Genomic DNA, 18,760 nt, shown 5'->3' on the forward strand with positions numbered 1-18,760 from the left:
GAAAGTTGCTGGAGAGGCCTTCATCCTGCAGTGGATTGAAAATGGCTGATGATGATGATGATGAACAAATGCAAAGTAACTTTTGCTACTAATTACTGGATATCTCGTAAGTGGTTTACCAACAGATTCTGGAGCTTCAAATTTAAAATTTGAAGTATAACTCCTAATTGGAATATTGAAATTATTAACTACTCTTTGAAAATACCAATACATGTAACTAATTATAATTATTATAACACATTAAAATATAACATATTATAATATAACATTATACAGGGTGTCTCAAAAATATTGGTACAAACGTTTATGGGAGGTAGGTAACATCTAAAGAAATGTGAATCACATAGGAACCCATAACTGGAAACATCACCGTAAGTCGGTACATGGTGCTATTCATCTGTTTGTGGGAGGAAAAATGTCTGGTTTACTCATTCAAGCAGTAGTTGCTGCACCAAGAGCATGCATTGATATATGAACTGTGAGCTGCAGACATGCACCTATTGTATGGATTAGCAGAGGGGCCCACACGGTGTGTGCCCCCATGCGGCACAACATCACTTCGCAATAAATGTGTGGGCAGGTATGGTCGGTGACTGCTTAGTCAGCCCATACCTGTTACCATCCCGCATGAACTCCGTTAAATATCGGATCTTTCTTGAACAAGTTCTAGCAGGGTTACTTGACAATGTTCTGGCAAATGTGAGATGCAACATTTGGTTTCAACATGATGGGGTGCCTGCCCATTATGGAAGGTGTGTTCGTGACCATTTGAACTGGCGTTTTGGGCGTCGATGGATTGGCCGTGGTGGACCCGTTGCCTGGCTCCCCACACTCACCTGATTTATCGAGCCTTGATTTCTTTCTGTGGGGGGGGCCCTCAAATCTATCGTGTATGAATCGCCTGTGGAGACGGAAATGGATTTCATGGCGAGACTCGTCTGCGCTGCTGCTACTGTCAAAGAAACTCCAGCTGTGTTTGACCCTGTCCGCCAATCCATGCTGCATCAGTGTGACGCATACATTGCGTCTCATGGTGGAACCTTCGAGCATCTGTTGTAACATCATGAAATGCATCCATCTCGTACTCAATTGTTAATATGTCAAATAAATGTTTGCCACTAATTACTGTCTTGTGTCATTTCTGCTTCTTGCACCTCTGCTACTACTTTTCTGTGACGTTTCCGGTTATGGGTTCCTATGCGATTCACATTCCTTTAGATGTTACCTACCTGCCCTAAACGTTTGTACCAATATTTTTGAGACACCCTGTATATATATAAAGCAATAAAAAAAATTAAAGAAAGAAAGTGAGGGGGGAGGAGAGAGAGAGCAAAGATAACTAATAGAATACTAATAAAGTATGCATAATAAGAAATATATAATTATAAAATTGATAAAATAAGAATATGGCCACACAACTTACAAAGCCGGTCTCTCATTAGGTGCCAACAGCCAGGAAAAATAATAAAATGCATCAAACTAGCAACGATAGCAACAAATAGCTTCATGCATTAAGAATCTGCAGGTAAAATACCCATTGGGTAGGCAGCAATCACAGTGTGAAATTTAATTAAAGAAATAACTACTGTCAAGGATAAAGGGAAAGGCTTTTGCTTTTGTAAGGGCGACTGCAGGAGTCTCAGACAGTTTTTAAATTGTATGCAGTGGGACCAACTGATGATGTTACCAACAGCAAATACTAAATGGAATGTATTCAGGGAAGTAATCAAGGAAGCTACTAGGCTTTTCATACAAACAAAGAAATACTGTTCAAGACTAAATGGATGCCAGATGAACCAGTGAGACATGTGGCAGAGAAGAAAAGTGCATGGGATGCATATAAATTATCAGGTGATACAGAAGCCTACAGTAGAGATAAATTAGTCTGTAATCAAGTCACAAAGGAGGTTAGGCAAGCTAATGCAGATTATGAGATGTCTCTGGTGAAGAATACAAAGAAAAACAGCAAAGACTTCTATGCTTATATTAACAGAAGAAGAAGAAAGGGGTTGAATCACATTGGGCCACTTGATGTCTATTGGTTAACTGTTGATGACCCTGCTCAGGTTGCAGCAAACTGAATAGGTATTTAGCACCTACATACACATCAGGAATGTTTTTGGGAAGGGTCTAAAGAGAAGGTAAATGACTTTGTGATAACTGAAAGGAAAGTGAAGGAGAAATTTTTGAGCATGGATATAAAAAAAAGCACCTGGGGCAGATGAAATCTATCCAATTATATTAAGGGAGGCAGCAAGGAGGTAGGCAAACCCTTAGCCATAATTATGGGAGCATCCTCATAATTCAATAGGATTCAATAGGGTATAGGTATGTACAACAGATTTTATGTAGTGAAAATATGGGCACTTACTAAGCCACATACAAACAACGCTGCTTAAATTTATGTTTTATGTATGGTCTTTGATTTTTTTTTCTTATCAAACAAATGGATGAAAGCTGTAGGTATTGTTTACAATATCAATCAGCATTCAGTCAGCTTCTGGTTCATGAAAAACTGCAGGACTGGAAAACTTTTCATCACTAATTAATGAGTCACAAAGTTACTGACTATCAAACAGCAAAACAGTCCTTTGCTCCTTAGGATAAAACACCCCTGCCAGTCATATATCAATTACAACCACCCAAAATAGATTTCAGTATTGGAAAACAACCTGACTCAACTCATCAAACTGACTGTAGCATGTTAGGTAGTTTTATGGCTCCAAAGTGAAATCATTGCCCTGCCTACAAGTAAAGCTGACGAGGCTAGTGGGAGTCAAAGCCGCTAAGTGGATTTTCTTATTTATTGATTTGAAATTATTGTTTTTCTAAAACTTTTGATTTAAATTTAGTAGTATAGCATTATTTTGTGATTTTCTGATTAAACTGGTATATTATTCTTTACTCGGCCTTGTAATTGCATAAAAGTATTGGGTGAATATCAGATCCACGTGTTACGAGTTGCAGCTCCGCTGAACGAGAAGTTTTTTTAGCCATATTTAGCCGCTTTATTGCCCAATTGTTATATCAAATTATTTTCTATAAGTAGCATATAGACCAAGTCAGGATCGTTAGTTTATTCTGAATTGAGACAGCGAGATTTGGAAGTTAATTAATACTTAAGTGTCGGTAGATTTACCGTTTGTAACTTGCTGCCTTTGTTATACGATACAACGTTATATCCCGAACTTGATAGCGTTAGTATAGTATAGTATAGTATAGTATAGTATAGTATATAATATAATATTGTCAATTAATCAGAAAATTATATTAATTTTGTTAAACTTCATTGTCAATTAAATTGTACTTTTAACTAAATACATATAACGACTTAGATTACAAACATAACATAATTAATTAATACATAACTTGATATGGAGGTTATATAAATGGAACTCGTAGATAATACTTGATACTGAAAAATATATATAGCATTATAACTGTGTTGGGATACAAGTTTAGGGTTATAATTTTGTACTGAATTTGAAATTTTATTGAAATTAAATCGAAATCATGACTCAGACCAGAGAAGCAAAGCAAAAGGCTCAAGCTAATGGGAGTGCTGTGGCTAAGAGGAGAACTGAGGGGGGGGCAGTTGCACTCTGAATCACAGCCTTTTAAAATGCACTGCTTGCATGATGTATGTGGAGCAATCAGGTACGGGACATGATATTGCCATGGGGATGTCTTTGTGTGCACGAGATGCAAGGAGTGTAACGAAATCAGCGAACAACTCAGAGTTGTTATGGGCCTAAATGAGAGCTTGAAGGACAGGGTGTATGCCCTCGAAGGATCTAAATTGAGGGCCCATCAAGCTCTAAGCTACCCACATCAACACCAGAGCTTGCACTTGGTCATCACGCAACACAGCGGCAACCCCCAAGGCAGAATGTGCTGGTCCCACAGGAACTAGTAGTTGTTGGTGACTCTATTGTCAGGGAAATAGGGAACATGCTTTGTAAAAAGGATAGGTGGAACAGGACCAGGGTATGTCTGCCAGGGGCAAAGGTTGATGACGTAGAGTGAATATCATCTTTTAAGGGCACAAAAGGTGATATAGTTGTACACATTGGCACTAATGATATTAAGAGTAGGAAACCAGCAGAATTATTTAACAAGTACAGGTCATTGTTGAAAAAAAGCTGTGAATTAGGGTTGAAGTTGAAAGTGTCTGCAATTCTGCCCAGATACAATAGGAGGGAGTATATGATGAGAGCCTTGTCAATTAATTTGGCTCTGGAAAGATTGTTCAAGGCTCAAGGGGTAGAATGTTTTTCAGCCTAGTCTGTACTTGTTAACAGCAGAGACTGCTTCTGCAGGGATGGGATATACTCAAATAGAAAGGGTGCAGGAATATTTGCTGATGCTATTGAGGCAGTGTTAGGTGGGTTGGAAAACTGCTAGCTTGGGGGAGGGATACAAGGACTAATAGATTAACAGTAGCCACTGGCAGAGGTGAAAGCGATTATTGCACTGCATCTATTGGAATGAGCAGAAGCCTGGAAAACAAGGTGCAGGATATTTCAGAGACTGCTGGGAGTCATTGCAGTACAAGTAAACACATGGGTTGTGTTAGGGTAGCTAAGAATAGGAACAGGCGCATGTATACTTGCGTGTACACCCATGCTAGGAGTTTGGTAAATAAATTTGATGAATTTGAGGTACTGCTCAAAGAATCAAAGGCGGATATTGTTGGGATATCAGAGATGTGGTGTCACACAGATATAAGGAATGCAGAACTGGAATTTGGGGACAATGTCTACAGAAAGGATATCCAGGATAGGAAGGGAGGAGGGGTTCTACTATTAGTTAAGAAACACATAAAATCCAAAGAAGTGAAGCCAGTCGACATCGCTGGACAGTGCAGTGTCCAGTCAGTTTGGTGTGACATAAGCATTGGTATATCAAAATTGAGAGTAGGAGTGTGCTATAGGCCTAATGACTCTGATCAGTATAATAAGAAACTGTACAGGGAAATAGAGTGGGCCAGTAAATCAGAGAGTCTTATAATGGGGGATTTTAATTTCTCAGATATTGACTGGAATTTGTGGGTTGGTCACTCACACACTAGCAAGGCTTTTGTGGATTTATTGGATGATTGTTTTCTACATCAGCATGTTCAGGAGGCAACTAGATTGAGGCAACTTGATTTGATTATCAGTAGTGATTCTTCATGCATTAAGAATCTGCAGATAAGGGAACCACTAGGTGGCAGTGATCACAGTGTGATGAAGTGGGATTTACTCAAAGAGGTAACTACCATCAGGGGTAAAGGGAACGGTTATTGCTTTCGTAAAGACGACTACAATGGTCTGAGACAGTATTTAAATTCTATACAGTGGGACCAACTGATGATGTTGCCAACAGAAAATTCAAAATGGGAAGCATTCAAAGAACTTATCTTGGAAGCTACTAGGTTTTATATACCAACTAAGAAATATTGTTCCAAGTTTAGGCCTAAATGGATGTCAGATAAACTAATGAGACATATTGCAGAGAAGAAAAATTCATGGGATACATATAAATTAACACATGACACAGAAGCCTATGATGGATATTAGCTGGTCTGTAACCAAGTCACAAAGGAGGTTAGGCAGGCAAAAGACAGTTTATGAGAAATCTTTGGCAAAGGATGCAAAGAAAAACAGCAAAGAGATCTTTACTTATGTAAACTCTAGATGGGGATGAATCAGATTGGCCCACTTGATATCGATAGTTCAACTGTTATTGATCCTGCTCAGGTAGCTAACAAACTAAATGAATATTTTGCATTGACATTCACACATGAGGAGTTATTCAGCAAGGGGAATGCTAGAGGTGTATTCAACTCTGGCAGTAAGCTAGATAACCTTGTAATAACTGAGAGTAATAAAGTGTATTAAAAGTACTGAAAGTAATAAAGTAATAGTAATAAATTTTTCCTCCACTTGTAATAAAGTGTTGAAGATAAACACAAGAAAAACACCTGGGGTTGATGGGATCAATCCAGTTACATTAAAGGAGGCAGCAAAGGAAGTAAGCAAACCCTTAGCCATAATTATGAGAGCTTCCTTGGACTCAGGGGAGGTACCCATAGACTGGAGATGTGTAAATGTGACCCCAATTCACAAAGGAGGATCAAAGGCTGACACAAGTAATTATAGACCTGTGAGTTTAACTTCAGTTCCAGGAAAATTAATAGAGGCAGTGATTAAAAAAGCACTGCAGGAACATCTAGACAAGATTTCAGTTATAGCTTGGACACAGCATGGTTTTGTTAAGGGAAAGTCTTGCCTGACCAATTTGATTGGATACTATGATGCAGCCACAAATGAACTGGATGCAGGGAATAACTTTGATATTATATATTTGGATCTTAGAAAGGCTTTTAATACTGTTGCACATGGAAGACTGTTGCATAAGTTGGAGCAGTGTGGCATTGGAGGCAAATTGCTGCTATGGATAAAGGGATGGATGAGGTGGAGAAGACAGAGAGTGGTAATCAATGGACACTGCTCATCATGGACTAATGTTATTAGTGGAGTTCCTCAGGGTTCAATGTTGGGTCCATTATTGTTTTCTGTATTTATAAATGATATTGATGATGGTATATCAGGCTTAATGTCCAACAGGTCTGGAGGCCTCATTTCAAGAAGGATGTAGAACTGCTGGAACGAGTACAGAGAAGGGCAACAACAATGGAACAAAGGGTTGCTCTTACGAAGAAAGGCTTAAGTTTTGCAAATTACAGTTTCTAGAGACTAGGCACTGGCGAGGTGATCTTACAGATGTGTATAAAGCCTTGAATGGTTTGAGAATGCTCAATGCCGATGGGATTCTTCCTCTTGCTCAGAATAATCACCTGAGAGGGCATAAATTCAGATTGAGGAAAGGCAGATGTAGGATAGATGTGCGGAAATTTGCCTTTAGCCAGCGGGTAGTTGGTTGGTGGAACAGACTTCCATCCCTTGTTGTGGAAGTTGATAGCCTAAATAAATTTAAGGCTCAGCTGGACAAGTATTTCGAACGAACGGAGGGGTGAAGTGGAAGTTTTTTTGTTTTTTTTTGGCTGATGCTGCTTAAGCTTGCTTTCTTGCATCATATGCCTCTACTAATGCTAATGCTAAAGAATAAATTGGCCAAATTCTTTGCACTATTTTTTTTTATTACATGGTGCGAAGACTAAGTTGAAAGAACAGCATAAAATATAAAGTGATATGGAAGAGAAAAAGTGGGAAGAGAAAAATGACGGTTGTTGTTTGCTGCAAGTTTTGTTTAGTTATCACAGCAGTCCAAAAATTTTGGATAACTGACAAAGAGTGAACCAACTGAGAGAATACATCACTGATTTTTTTGAGTGAATACTTGCTGTGAGATAAAGATTTTTTTTTCTTAATTAAATTTTTAAAGTAAGGCTCACATTTATTGCACATACATCTGTAATTTACAATAAAGTTTACATTGTTTATAATTGAAAAATGCTTCATACGTTTTGACTGATGATTTTAACAAACTTTTGGCACACCTCTTTATAAGTTGGGGTCATGAAATATATTTTTAGTTCCACCATATAACAGTTTCACTTGATGAATTTTCGCACTTATGTAGTTAGGGAATAACGTGAAAATCTCCATTACTGCCATTTTCTAGATGTGAAACTGTTTCTAATTTATTTTAAAAAATATATAACGTTGATGTTGTTTCAAAATCATGTTTAATTAAAATAAAATTGTGGTGTGATAGGATACCTCATCTGTACATGATGAAAAGAGCACATCATGTCAATTGGTCAACAAAGGGCTCACTAGCATTGTCACGTGACCTTCTCAGAAAAAACTGGACAACTAGAAGTTGCACATACTTCCAGTTTACTGTTGCCACATTTGTGTTGGTTATTTCAAAGTATTTAGGCTTGCCAGATGGTTTCCACATTAAAAATAAAGGACAACCACAAGGAAAGTTTGCTACAAAAAAACAAAATCTCACTTTTTTTCCAGACATAAGTAATATTTTTTGAAAAAAAAAAAAGAAATTTTTATTGCAAAACATCCAATTATCTAAAAAATAATAATAATATTTTTATTCACAAAATTCAACACAACCATACCATCTCTCACTGAAAGATTTCAGTTGTTAAAGGAACACAGGGCAATATTTAATGTTATTTATATGTAAATAAATTAAATGAGTAGGATAAAACATTACAAAGATTTGCATTTAAAATTGACTAATAATAAAAATCAAAATGAAAGATATCAAGGCTCTGTTTAATGAACTGAATTTTACAGCATTTCACACAAGATATGATTCTAAGAAAAGTTTTGAATTTTATTTACAAAAATAATCTAACAGATTCATTTCCAAAGAGAGTGACCTAACAAATTTATTTAACACTATACATGTCAGTAGCTCAGGAAAACAAAGCTTTTTTTTGAAATGGAAAATCATCACAAACTATTTTAACATCCACCTTGTCTCAAGAAAATATGTCATATATGGCAGTATTATAAGAGAAAATGACAGCACCATTATCCACTCGTGTGCATTATTGTCCATAAATTGTGTGTGTTCCTTGAACCCTTTGCCTGTTTTAATGTACAAAAAGCCTGAGTTTCTTGGGGGGGGGGGGATCTTACTGTCCTTACCTAAGACCAACTAACTCAGCCATGGAGTAAAAAAAAAGTCCATTTAAGTTCTTCACCTTATTGACAGGATTCAAACTTAAACCTTTTCCATCTTGATCACTACATATGCAAAATTCTAAATAAATGTAGAATTCCCTGAACCCTTTGCTTTTGTTACTCCTAAACTATTTTTTGTCAATTTTAAATTGTTAAAAGATACAGTATCAATAAAATTAATAATATTATATCTAAATATATTCTGTTAGCTTTTTTCTTATATTTATGTCGACTGGTTTCACTTCCTTGGATTTTATTTGTTTCTTAACTAATAGCATAACCCCTCCTCCCTTCCTATCCTGTCTATACTTTCTGTACACATTGTACTCCCCAAATTCCACTTCTGCATTCCTATATCTGTGTGACTCCATGTCTCTGATATCCCAACAATAACTGCCATTGATGTTTTGAGCAATACCTCAAATTCATCAAATTTATTTACCAAACTCCTAGCATTGGTGTATATGCAAGTATACATGCACCTGTTCCTATTCTTAGCTACCCTAACACAACCCATGTGTTTACTTGTACTGCAATGACTGCCAGCAGTCTCTAAAATTGGCAAACGATGCAAAGAAAAACAGCAAAGAGTTCTTTACTTATGTAAACTCTAGAAGGAAGGGGATGAATCAGATTGGTTCACTTGATAACGATGGGTCAACTGTTGATGATCCTGCTCAGGTAGCTAACAAACTAAATGAATATTTTGCATTGACATTTGCACATATCAAACATCGCACACATTCAAACTTTTCTGAGGGGAATGCCAGAGGTGTATTCAACTCTGGCAGTAAGCTAGATAATCTTGTAATAACTGAGAGTAAAATGGAGGAGAAATTGTTGAAGATAAACACAAGAAAGGCACCTGGGGTGGATGAGATCTATCCAGTTATATTAAAGGAGGCAGCAAAGGAAGTAAACAAACCCTTAGCCATAATTATGAGAGCTTCCTTGGACTCAGGGAAGGTACCCATAGACTGGAGATGTGCGAATGTGACCCCAATTCACAAAGGAGGATCAAAGGCTGACACAAGTAATTATAGACCTGTGAGTTTAACTTCTGTTCCAGGAAAATTAATGCAGGCACTGGTTAAAGAAGCACTGCAGGATCATCTAGACAAGACTTCAGTTATAGTTCGGACAGAGCATGGTTTTGTTAGGGGAAAGTCTTGCCTGACCAATTTGACTGGATACTATGATGCAGTCACAAAAGAACTGGATGCAGAGAATAACTTTGATATTATATATTTGGATCCTAGAAAGGGTTTTAATACTGTTGCACATGGAAGACTGCTGCACAAATTGGAGCAGTGTGGCATTGGAGGCAAATTGCTGCTATGGATAAAGGGATGGTTGAGGAGAGAAGACAGAGAATAGTAATCAATGGACACTGCTCAACGTGGACTAATGTTATTAGTGGAGTCCCTCAGGGTTCAGTGTTGGGTCCATTATTGTTTTCTGTATTTATAAATGATATTGATGATGGTATATCAAGCTTAACCCTGGGGGCTCACATCTGGTGAGTATGGGCTTGGCAAACCCAGGGTCCTGAGCTGCATATCATCATTCTTCTCTTTCTTGGTGATTCCTTTATACTTCTCTCTCTCTCTCTCAGGGAGTAACTTCGGGATTTTTTTTTTTTTTTTTTTTTTTTTTGGCTGGTGCAGCATAAGCCTCAGGCTTCCTTGTACCATATGTCTAATAATAATAATAATAAAAGTTTGCAGATGATACAAAGGTTGGCAGGGTTGTTAAGGACACTACTGAAGCCATGCTGCTGCAACAGGATCTGGAAAGGTTGAGCAGATGGGCTGAGAGGTGGCAAATGAAGTTTAACATTGACAAATGTAAAGTACTATATATGGGAAACCGCAACCCCAGAGCAATGTATCAACTCTGTGGTACTACACTGACAGTTGTAAAGAATGAAAAGAACCTGGGGGTAATTGTGCAGGCACATATGAAGTTCTCTGAGCAGTGCAGACAGGCTGCAAGAGTAGCTCATGGTGTCTTGTCAATGATATACAGGAATTTTTCTAGCAGGGATAAGAAGGTGATTATTCCCTTGCATAAGGCAATGGTCAGGCCACACCTTGAGTACTGTATACAGGTCTGGAGGCCTCATTTTAAGATGGATATGGAGCTGCTGGAACAAGTACAGAGAAGGGCAACGAGATTAGTGAATGGAACAAAGGGTTGCTCTTACGAAGAAAGGTTTAAGTTTTGGAAATTACAGTGTCTGGAGACTAGGCACCGGCAAGGTGATCTGATAGAGGTGCATAAAGCCTTGAATGGTTTGAGCATGCTCAGTGCCAATGGGATTCTTCCTCTTGCTCAGAATAATCACCTGAGAGGGCATAAATTCAGATTGAGGAAAGACAGATGTAGGATAGATGTGTGGAAATTTGCCTTTAGCCAGCGGGTAGTTGGTTGGTGGAACAGACTTCCATCCCTTGTTGTGGAAGTTGATAGCCTATATAAATTTAAGGCTCAGCTGGACAGGTATTTCGAATGAATGGAGGAGTGAAATGGTGGGAGAGGTTTTTTTTTTGGCTGATGCTGCATAAGCTTGCTTTCTTGCATCATATGCCTCTACTAATGCTAATGCTATGTTAAAGCAATATTTATTTGATTGTTTTTCTGTTATTATGCTATTATAATTTATGCAGTAATGAACTGGTATGATAAACATTTGGAAAGTCATTTTTTTGTTTTAAAGTGTTAAATGTTAGAATATAGCTGTAGTTTCGTTACGTATTCATTGATCATTACAAAATATATTAAAATTACTGTCTACAATTATTTATCAGTCATTTGGAGGGATGGGGACACCATGACATAAGATAAAAAAGAAAAGCCTGTTCTGAATCTCACAACAGATTGCAGATGGTTTGAATTAACAAATTTCAACAAATGGGAATAATCTGGTAGTTCTATGGAGTTTCTATTTGGTGTAATTAAGTTAAACTCAAAGTATTTAATACTTTGAAATGAACTTAGAGTTTGGAGCCAGCAGTCAAATATCTGATACCTACAGAAGGACAAGTGATCCTCACTCTACAAAAATTAACTAATAAGGCCATATAACTACTGCTAGAATAAATAGCAAAGTATGCCATCATACAGAATTGCTTCATTATTTGCAAGATTCTCAAAAATTTGCTAGCTTAGATTCAAATTCAAAAAGAAGCAAAATATAGTCTCAGTCTAGAGAAGTTAAAGTCATTTTCAAAAAAAAAATATATATATATACAGGGTGTTTCAGTTAAACGTTTCAGAACTTCTAAGAGGGGTAGGGTACATCCTGACAACTCGAAATCATATAGCAATGTGGGGTCGGAAATGCTTTCCTGAAGCGGTATCGTACACAGAAGTCGTCGTGTGACGTTGTGCAGCACAGATTCGATTTTCGGTCAATGAATGGGCTGGTATTATGGGAGATCACCTCATCGGACCTTACCTGTTACCGTGTCATCTAACCGGACCTATCTACTTGATCTTTCTGCAGCAAGTATTGCCACAACCTTTGGGAGATGAACAGATTTCTGCATCGACGCAACAGACAATGTGGTTCCAACACGATGGAGCCCCTGCCCATTATAGCGGAGATATTCGTAACTACCTGGATGTCACATTTGGTCAACAGTGGATCGGACGTGGTGGTCCCGTGCGTTGGCCTGCTCGGTCACCCGACCTATCATGTCTTGATTTTTATTTCTGGGGTCATATGAAATCGCTAGTTTATGACACCCCTGTTGACAATGCTGAGGAGCTGGTTGCAAGAATCGCAGTAGCTGCCGAAGAAATTCGAAATTCGCCTGGAGTATTCCAGAATGTTCGGATGTCCATGCGTCAGAGATGTGAGGCGTGCATTGTAGCCCGTGGAAGAAACTTCGAACACTTACTTTAATCCATGTACCTTTTGCTTCTTTTCATGTATTATTAAAACGATTTCTCACTTACGGTCTCTTTTCTTTATGGTGCTTCTGTGTACAACACCGCTTCAGGAAAGCATTTCCGACCCCACATTGCTATATGATTTCGAGTTGTCAGGATGTACCCTACCCCTCTTAGAAGTTCTGAAACGTTTAACTGAAACACCCTGTATATATAAGTTTAAAAATATTATAAGAATTCCATCCATTAGGAGATAATTTCTGTCCATGTTCTCTCTCTCTCTCTCTCTCTCTCTCTCTCTCTCTCTCTCTCTCTCTCTCAATGAGTCTCCCAAAAGAGCTGAAACATATCCTCAGTGAGATAATCACATGTAAGAAAAAGCCTTTCTTGGAGAGGCACGTAGTCAAGCTATTCAATATTATGTATATTTCTGTTTTTGTTCAATTTTCTCCCCTTTTTTGTGAATATACAAAGTAAAAAAAAAGAAAAGACAAAAGTAAAACAAAAAACTAATGCTTAAGCTAGAGAGAAAAAATAATCATTATATCCACTTACTTGTATAATTATGTTCCACATGAAATGGTGGGGTAGAACCTGAAGAATCAAGCACTGAAAATAGCATAAAATATAAAACTTAAGAATGATAATGTATTCTTGTAAAATCATAATATTTCAAGAAAAAATATAAATTCTGTTCCATTTTTATTGTCAAACCAAAAAAATTTCACTTTCTCATATTTTTTTGATACAGGATGCTATTTCATATTCTAATGATTTAGATCAGCTAGTAATTGGTGAGCTGTGGGCCACATGTGGCCTATATGTCCTGTACAGCACACATAGCAGTTGGCCAATAAGCAAAAATACTGATCATCTATGAATTTTAATAAATCTAAAGACCAAAAACATAAGAAACAAAAAAAAAAAAGGAATGCTGGTAGTATTTCACACACTTTATCGATAATAATTAACTAAAGTAACTAATTAACTAACTAAACTTGTAAATTAACTAAACTGGAGAGTTTATACTGCATAATGATTTAAGAGGAGATGGGAGAGGTAATAAGTCAAAGAAATAAACATAAGGCTTTATCTGAATGCAGCAGAAAGCAGAAGCATCTTTCTGAGAAATATCTGCATCACACACTAAAGAGTGTACTTTAGTGTGATGCAGCAAATTGGACTTTTCACAAGCCCTTATATGCTAGCAGGACTTTGTTAGTGTAATTTTGTATTCAAAAGTGGTTTTAGCATAAGCATTAGCAAAGCCACATGATGCAAGAAAGCAAGCTTATATAATATCAAAAAAAAAAAAAAAAAACACCCCCTTCTCATTTCACCCATCCACTCGCTCCAAATGTTTGTCTAGTTCTGCCTTGAATCCATTTAAGTTTTATTGTGCTTTGCTTTGCTTGTGACTGGCATAAAGTGGTTGTATTTTCTGAATCATGGCATCAAAGAAATCAAACATTTGTGAAGGTAGTTTCAAAGATTAGATATATTCCTAATAAAGAAAAATTCTCTTTATTATTTTCTGATAATAAATATTTGTAGAAAATAATTCTTAATTGAAAGTAAACCTGTTTGTTCTTATATGCCAAAAATAAAAAAGTTCCCATTATTAAAAAATATAATGTCTAGCATCATGATGACAGCAAATTAAAGACAAACTTGACTGTCTCAATGGTGAACTCAGAGAAAATAAAATAAGCATTTTGAAAATCGTTTTGATAGGTAAACAAAACATCTTCAAAAGTGTATGCTACATTATGAAATAACTGAGAAAGCAGGAAAGCCTTTCAGTGCTCTGAATTTGTGAAATATGTATACTAAATAAACTTGCTTACTAACTTGTATACTAACTTAACTTCTACAATTGTGATTGTAGAAGTTAAGAAAAAAACATTTTGAAGACATCAATCTCGTTACCTAAACTTGTGTAAGAGTTCAGAAGAATCAGTAGAAAATTTATCTGAACAAGTTAAGTTGATCACTTATGATGCAATTTCCCACAAAGGAGAGCATGGTAAGCAAGAACATGCAAGACTTCAAGGAGTTCTCACATGCAGGGACTAACTATGCATGATTTAAGTGTCCAGTTGCAAAAAGAGGATTTTATTTTCTCCACCACATGAAAAGTATCCTAGTAATACTGTATGTTGCTGCGGTCCTACTACACAAGAAATTCCTTGAACTAATCATCTTGCTGCCTCTTAGAGTAGGAACTTGCATAAAGTTCCTACTAAAGTTGAACCCCAGGGGCTCACATCTGGTGAGTATGGGTTTGGCACACCCAGGGTCCTGAGCTGGGTATCATCATTCTTCTCTTTCTTGGTGATTCCCTTCTACATCTCTCTCTCTCTCAGGGTAATTCAGAATTTTTTTTTTTTTTCCTGGTGCAGCATAAGCTTCAGGCTTCCTTGCACCATAAGGCTAATAATAATAATAATAATAATAATAATAATAATAATAATAATAAAGTATTTCCCTTATTGAAGGCAATGATTCAAGTAATTGCTTCAATAAAGCAACCACTTATGGCAGAAGTTGCTTTCATGTTTCATTCTTAACATGACCCTACCTATGCAACAATGGATTCTGCAGTGTGATCATCCTTCAAACTTTAGTAGTTAGCTGAATTATTTAGCTGGCTTGGTGATTTTCTTATTCATCAGCAGCTGGACCCATACTATTTGTACCAACTAATATTACTATTAATTGACACAAACACTATTTACACTATACTATAACATACTATTTACAACAACTACTATTTATGGTTACAGCTGCCAATGGAATCACAAATATCTTAATGGAACCATCGTGATATTATCTTTTGTTTTAAAACAAAACATAATATGATGAAATGTTTTTGAAAAAAAGTGATAGATTTGATTTTCAAGCTGTTATGAATATGAAAACTCCCAAAGAAATTCATGAAGATATAGTGGAAACAATTATGGTAAATAATTGGGTTAAAAAAAGATTTTATATGTGATATTATGCTTTCAGCCCAAAGGGGCACTACCAGACACACAGCTAACATAAAAGCTATTTGCAACAATCTAGGCATGAAAAAACTTTCACACAGGTGGGTTAAGTTTTTTAAATCCACATTACCAGCAAAAAAGGATCAAGTGTGCACAGCCAATCATACACACAACTGATGATAATGAAGGTGGCTGTGGATAAAATATGGACTGACCACGTTGGTGAAAACTGACCACAACTGCCTTCTGAGACAGCAAATGTACAGTAATAGTGGAGTTATTTGAATGCAAGTACTTCACAGCATTCTTTAGTAAAAAGACTTCCTAGAGAATTTTTGAGTAACAAACAGTGCTCATTTGGAAGTCAACTAACACAAGAAAAAAACGCCTCTCATGTTTATTCATTTTTTAAAATGCTTCAGATAATTTACAGATACCCACATTACTACAGTTTCAAATTATAATAATAATACATTTCATAACAAATATCTTAGGATTTTGTTGTAATAAATAGTTATTACTCATGTCTATAAGTAATAAATTTCTTTTTCTGACCTGTGAGGAAGCGAAAGACACTGATAGGAGGATCTGTATTAATTTCACAAATGTAGCGTCCAGAATCATTTACAGCAACAGGATCGATACGAAGGACCCAGGTATCATGATCTGCAATGAAATTTATCAAAATTCTTGTAAACAACTTATGACAACATTCATATATACTATTCGATTACAAGCATACTCAAAATAGTAAAAAAAAGACAAGTAATATATCTTATTTTGCTTCTACATTTATATCAATAATGCAGTTATATAATTTATGAAACATCATCTACCCTTTATGAAGATCAATCTATGAGGCCAATCATCTGCAGCAATATGCACAATGATGAAACATGCTTTCGTTAAGGACTTGACAAAAATGTCTGCAAGATAAGCTTTATACAAGTTTTAACTTTTCATTAGCAGAAATGAAGTTCACATCTCACAAAACTATCATTCACACAGAATGATCTCTCTCTCTCTCTCTCTCTCTCTCTCTCTCTCTCTCTCTCTCTCTCTCTCTCTCTCTCTCTCTCTCTCTCTCTCTCTCTCCAGAGTAGGTAGCAGCTACTTCTTTGTATTTGGCTTCTTGGCTATTTGCCTTCTTTGTATAACAGATTGTTTGGATGATGTAGGATCCATGTCTGAACCCTGAAAGCGTTCGGACATGGACCCTACATCATCTAAACAATCTACTATACAAAGAAGCCAAATTCTGCTTGAAACTGATAAGCAGCTCACCCACACCTTGCCATATTCAGAGGGATAAAACAAGGCTGCCCACTCCCTGGACAACTTTACACACTAGCCATAGAACCATTCCTAAAAAAAATTGCCACCAGTCTACAATCCTGACAAACACTGCCACCAGAGCCTCACCTAAAAATAACACATTAAGCATATATGCAGATAATGTCACAATTGTTATGCACAATGAGAGTGAATTTCAAGACATACAAAAGGCTCATGACCAAACCCACAAGGAAAATATCAGGAAGTACACAGACCTAAGACAGGAGATCAAAGAGATGTGGCATATGCAACAAGTAACAACCATCCTGATCATTGTGTCAACTGCTAGTATGATGCCAAAGACCCTACACAAGAGTCTAGCAGCAATAGGTCTCCCAGACAATACCTACAAGGAACTCCAGAAAGTCATAATCCTCAACACCTGTAGAACAGTAAGAAAGTTCCTCGAAGAAAAGTAACACCAGACTTAACAACCAACTAGTGCAGTTGGCATGAATACTTGTAACAGAGCGGAACTCCCCATCAGGGAGAAATAATATAATAACAACCATAATAATAATGAACCGCCAACACCACCCAAAGTTGGTCATCAAGAGACTAACCATAGCCCAGAAAGAAGGAGGGAGGGGACTGACTAACCTCAATGACAACAAAACAAGGAGTGAAGAACCAGCACGATTTCTTTCAGAAAAATACAGCACCAATCTACTAAACCATAAGAAAGATACATAAATGGCACACAACACCCAACCTCAACAAAAAGGGCACACTTACAGACAGAAGAAACAAAGAAAGATGGGCAATCCCTGGCAGACACCACAATGACCTCCATCAAGGCTACATAAGATTGTTTCCAATACTCACAAATGGAAGGCCCTACCAAGAGTCCCAAGGATTCATGCTCTCCATCCTAGACCAGGTAATCAAAACCAGGAATTACAGGAAATACATTCTATACCAAGGACCCCAGAGTAACAGATGACACATGTCGGCAACCCCCAAGGCAGAATGCGCTGTTCCCAAAGGAACTAGTAGTTTTTGGTGATTCTATTGTCAGGGAAACGGGAAACATGCTTTGTAAAAAGGATAGGTGGAACAGGACCAGGGTATGTCTGCCAGGGGCAAAGGTTGATGATGTTGTAGAGCGGATATCATCTTTTAAGGGCACAAAAGGTGATATAGTTGTACACGTTAGCACTAATGATATTAAGAGCAGGAGACCGGCGGAATTACTTGAAAAGTACAGGTCACTGATGAAAAAAAGCCGTGAATTAGGGTTGAATTTGAAAGTGTCTGCAATTCTGCCCAGACACGATAGGAGGGAGTATATGATGAGAGCCCTGTCGATCAATTCGGCCCTGGAAAGATTGTGCAGGGCTCAAGGGGTAGAATTTTTTTCAGCCTGGTCTGTACTTGTTAACAGGAGAGATTGCTTCTACAGGGATGGGATACACTTAAATAGAAAGGGTGCAAGAATGTTTGCTGATGCTATCGAGGCAGTGTTAGGTGGGTCGGAAAACTGCTAGATTGGGGGGATACAAGGACTAATAGATTAACAGTAGCCACTGGCAGAGGTGAAAGTGATTCTTGCACTGCTTCTATTGGAATGAGCCGCAGCCTGGAAAATAAGATGCAGGATATTTCAGAGACTGCTAGGTATCATTGGGGTACAAGTAAACACATGGCTTGTGTTAGGGTAGCTAAGAAAAAGAACAGGTGCATGTATACTTGCGTGTACACCAATGCTAGGAGTTTAGTAAATAAATTTGATGAATTTGAGGTATTGCTCAAAACATCAAAGGCAGATATTGTGGGGATTTCAGAGACGTGGTGTCACACAGATATAAGGAATGCAGAACTGGAATTTGGGGAGTACAATGTCTACAGAAAGGATAGACAGGATAGGAAGGGAGGAGG

The 18,760-nt window shown here is 37.3% G+C and overlaps 1 protein-coding gene across 2 annotated transcripts in view; it reads right to left on the minus strand.

Annotated features, from left to right (window-relative positions):
- LOC150081768 (Ig-like and fibronectin type-III domain-containing protein 2) overlaps positions 1–18,760 on the minus strand; it is a 550,711-nt gene that overhangs the window by 425,437 nt on the left and 106,514 nt on the right. For both annotated transcript variants that reach the window (XM_090378862.1, XM_090378863.1), the window contains exons 5-6: positions 16,103–16,213; positions 13,113–13,166 (exon numbers count right to left, since the gene is read on the minus strand). In XM_090378862.1, coding sequence (XP_090234988.1) covers positions 13,113–13,166; positions 16,103–16,213 — 165 coding nt within the window. The remainder of the gene's footprint in view (positions 1–13,112; positions 13,167–16,102; positions 16,214–18,760) is intronic.

The sequence above is a fragment of the Mastigoproctus giganteus genome, chromosome 8, assembly GCF_048544385.1.
Source record: "Mastigoproctus giganteus isolate SK-2022 chromosome 8, ASM4854438v1, whole genome shotgun sequence".
Classification (NCBI taxonomy): Eukaryota; Metazoa; Arthropoda; class Arachnida; order Uropygi; family Thelyphonidae; genus Mastigoproctus; species Mastigoproctus giganteus.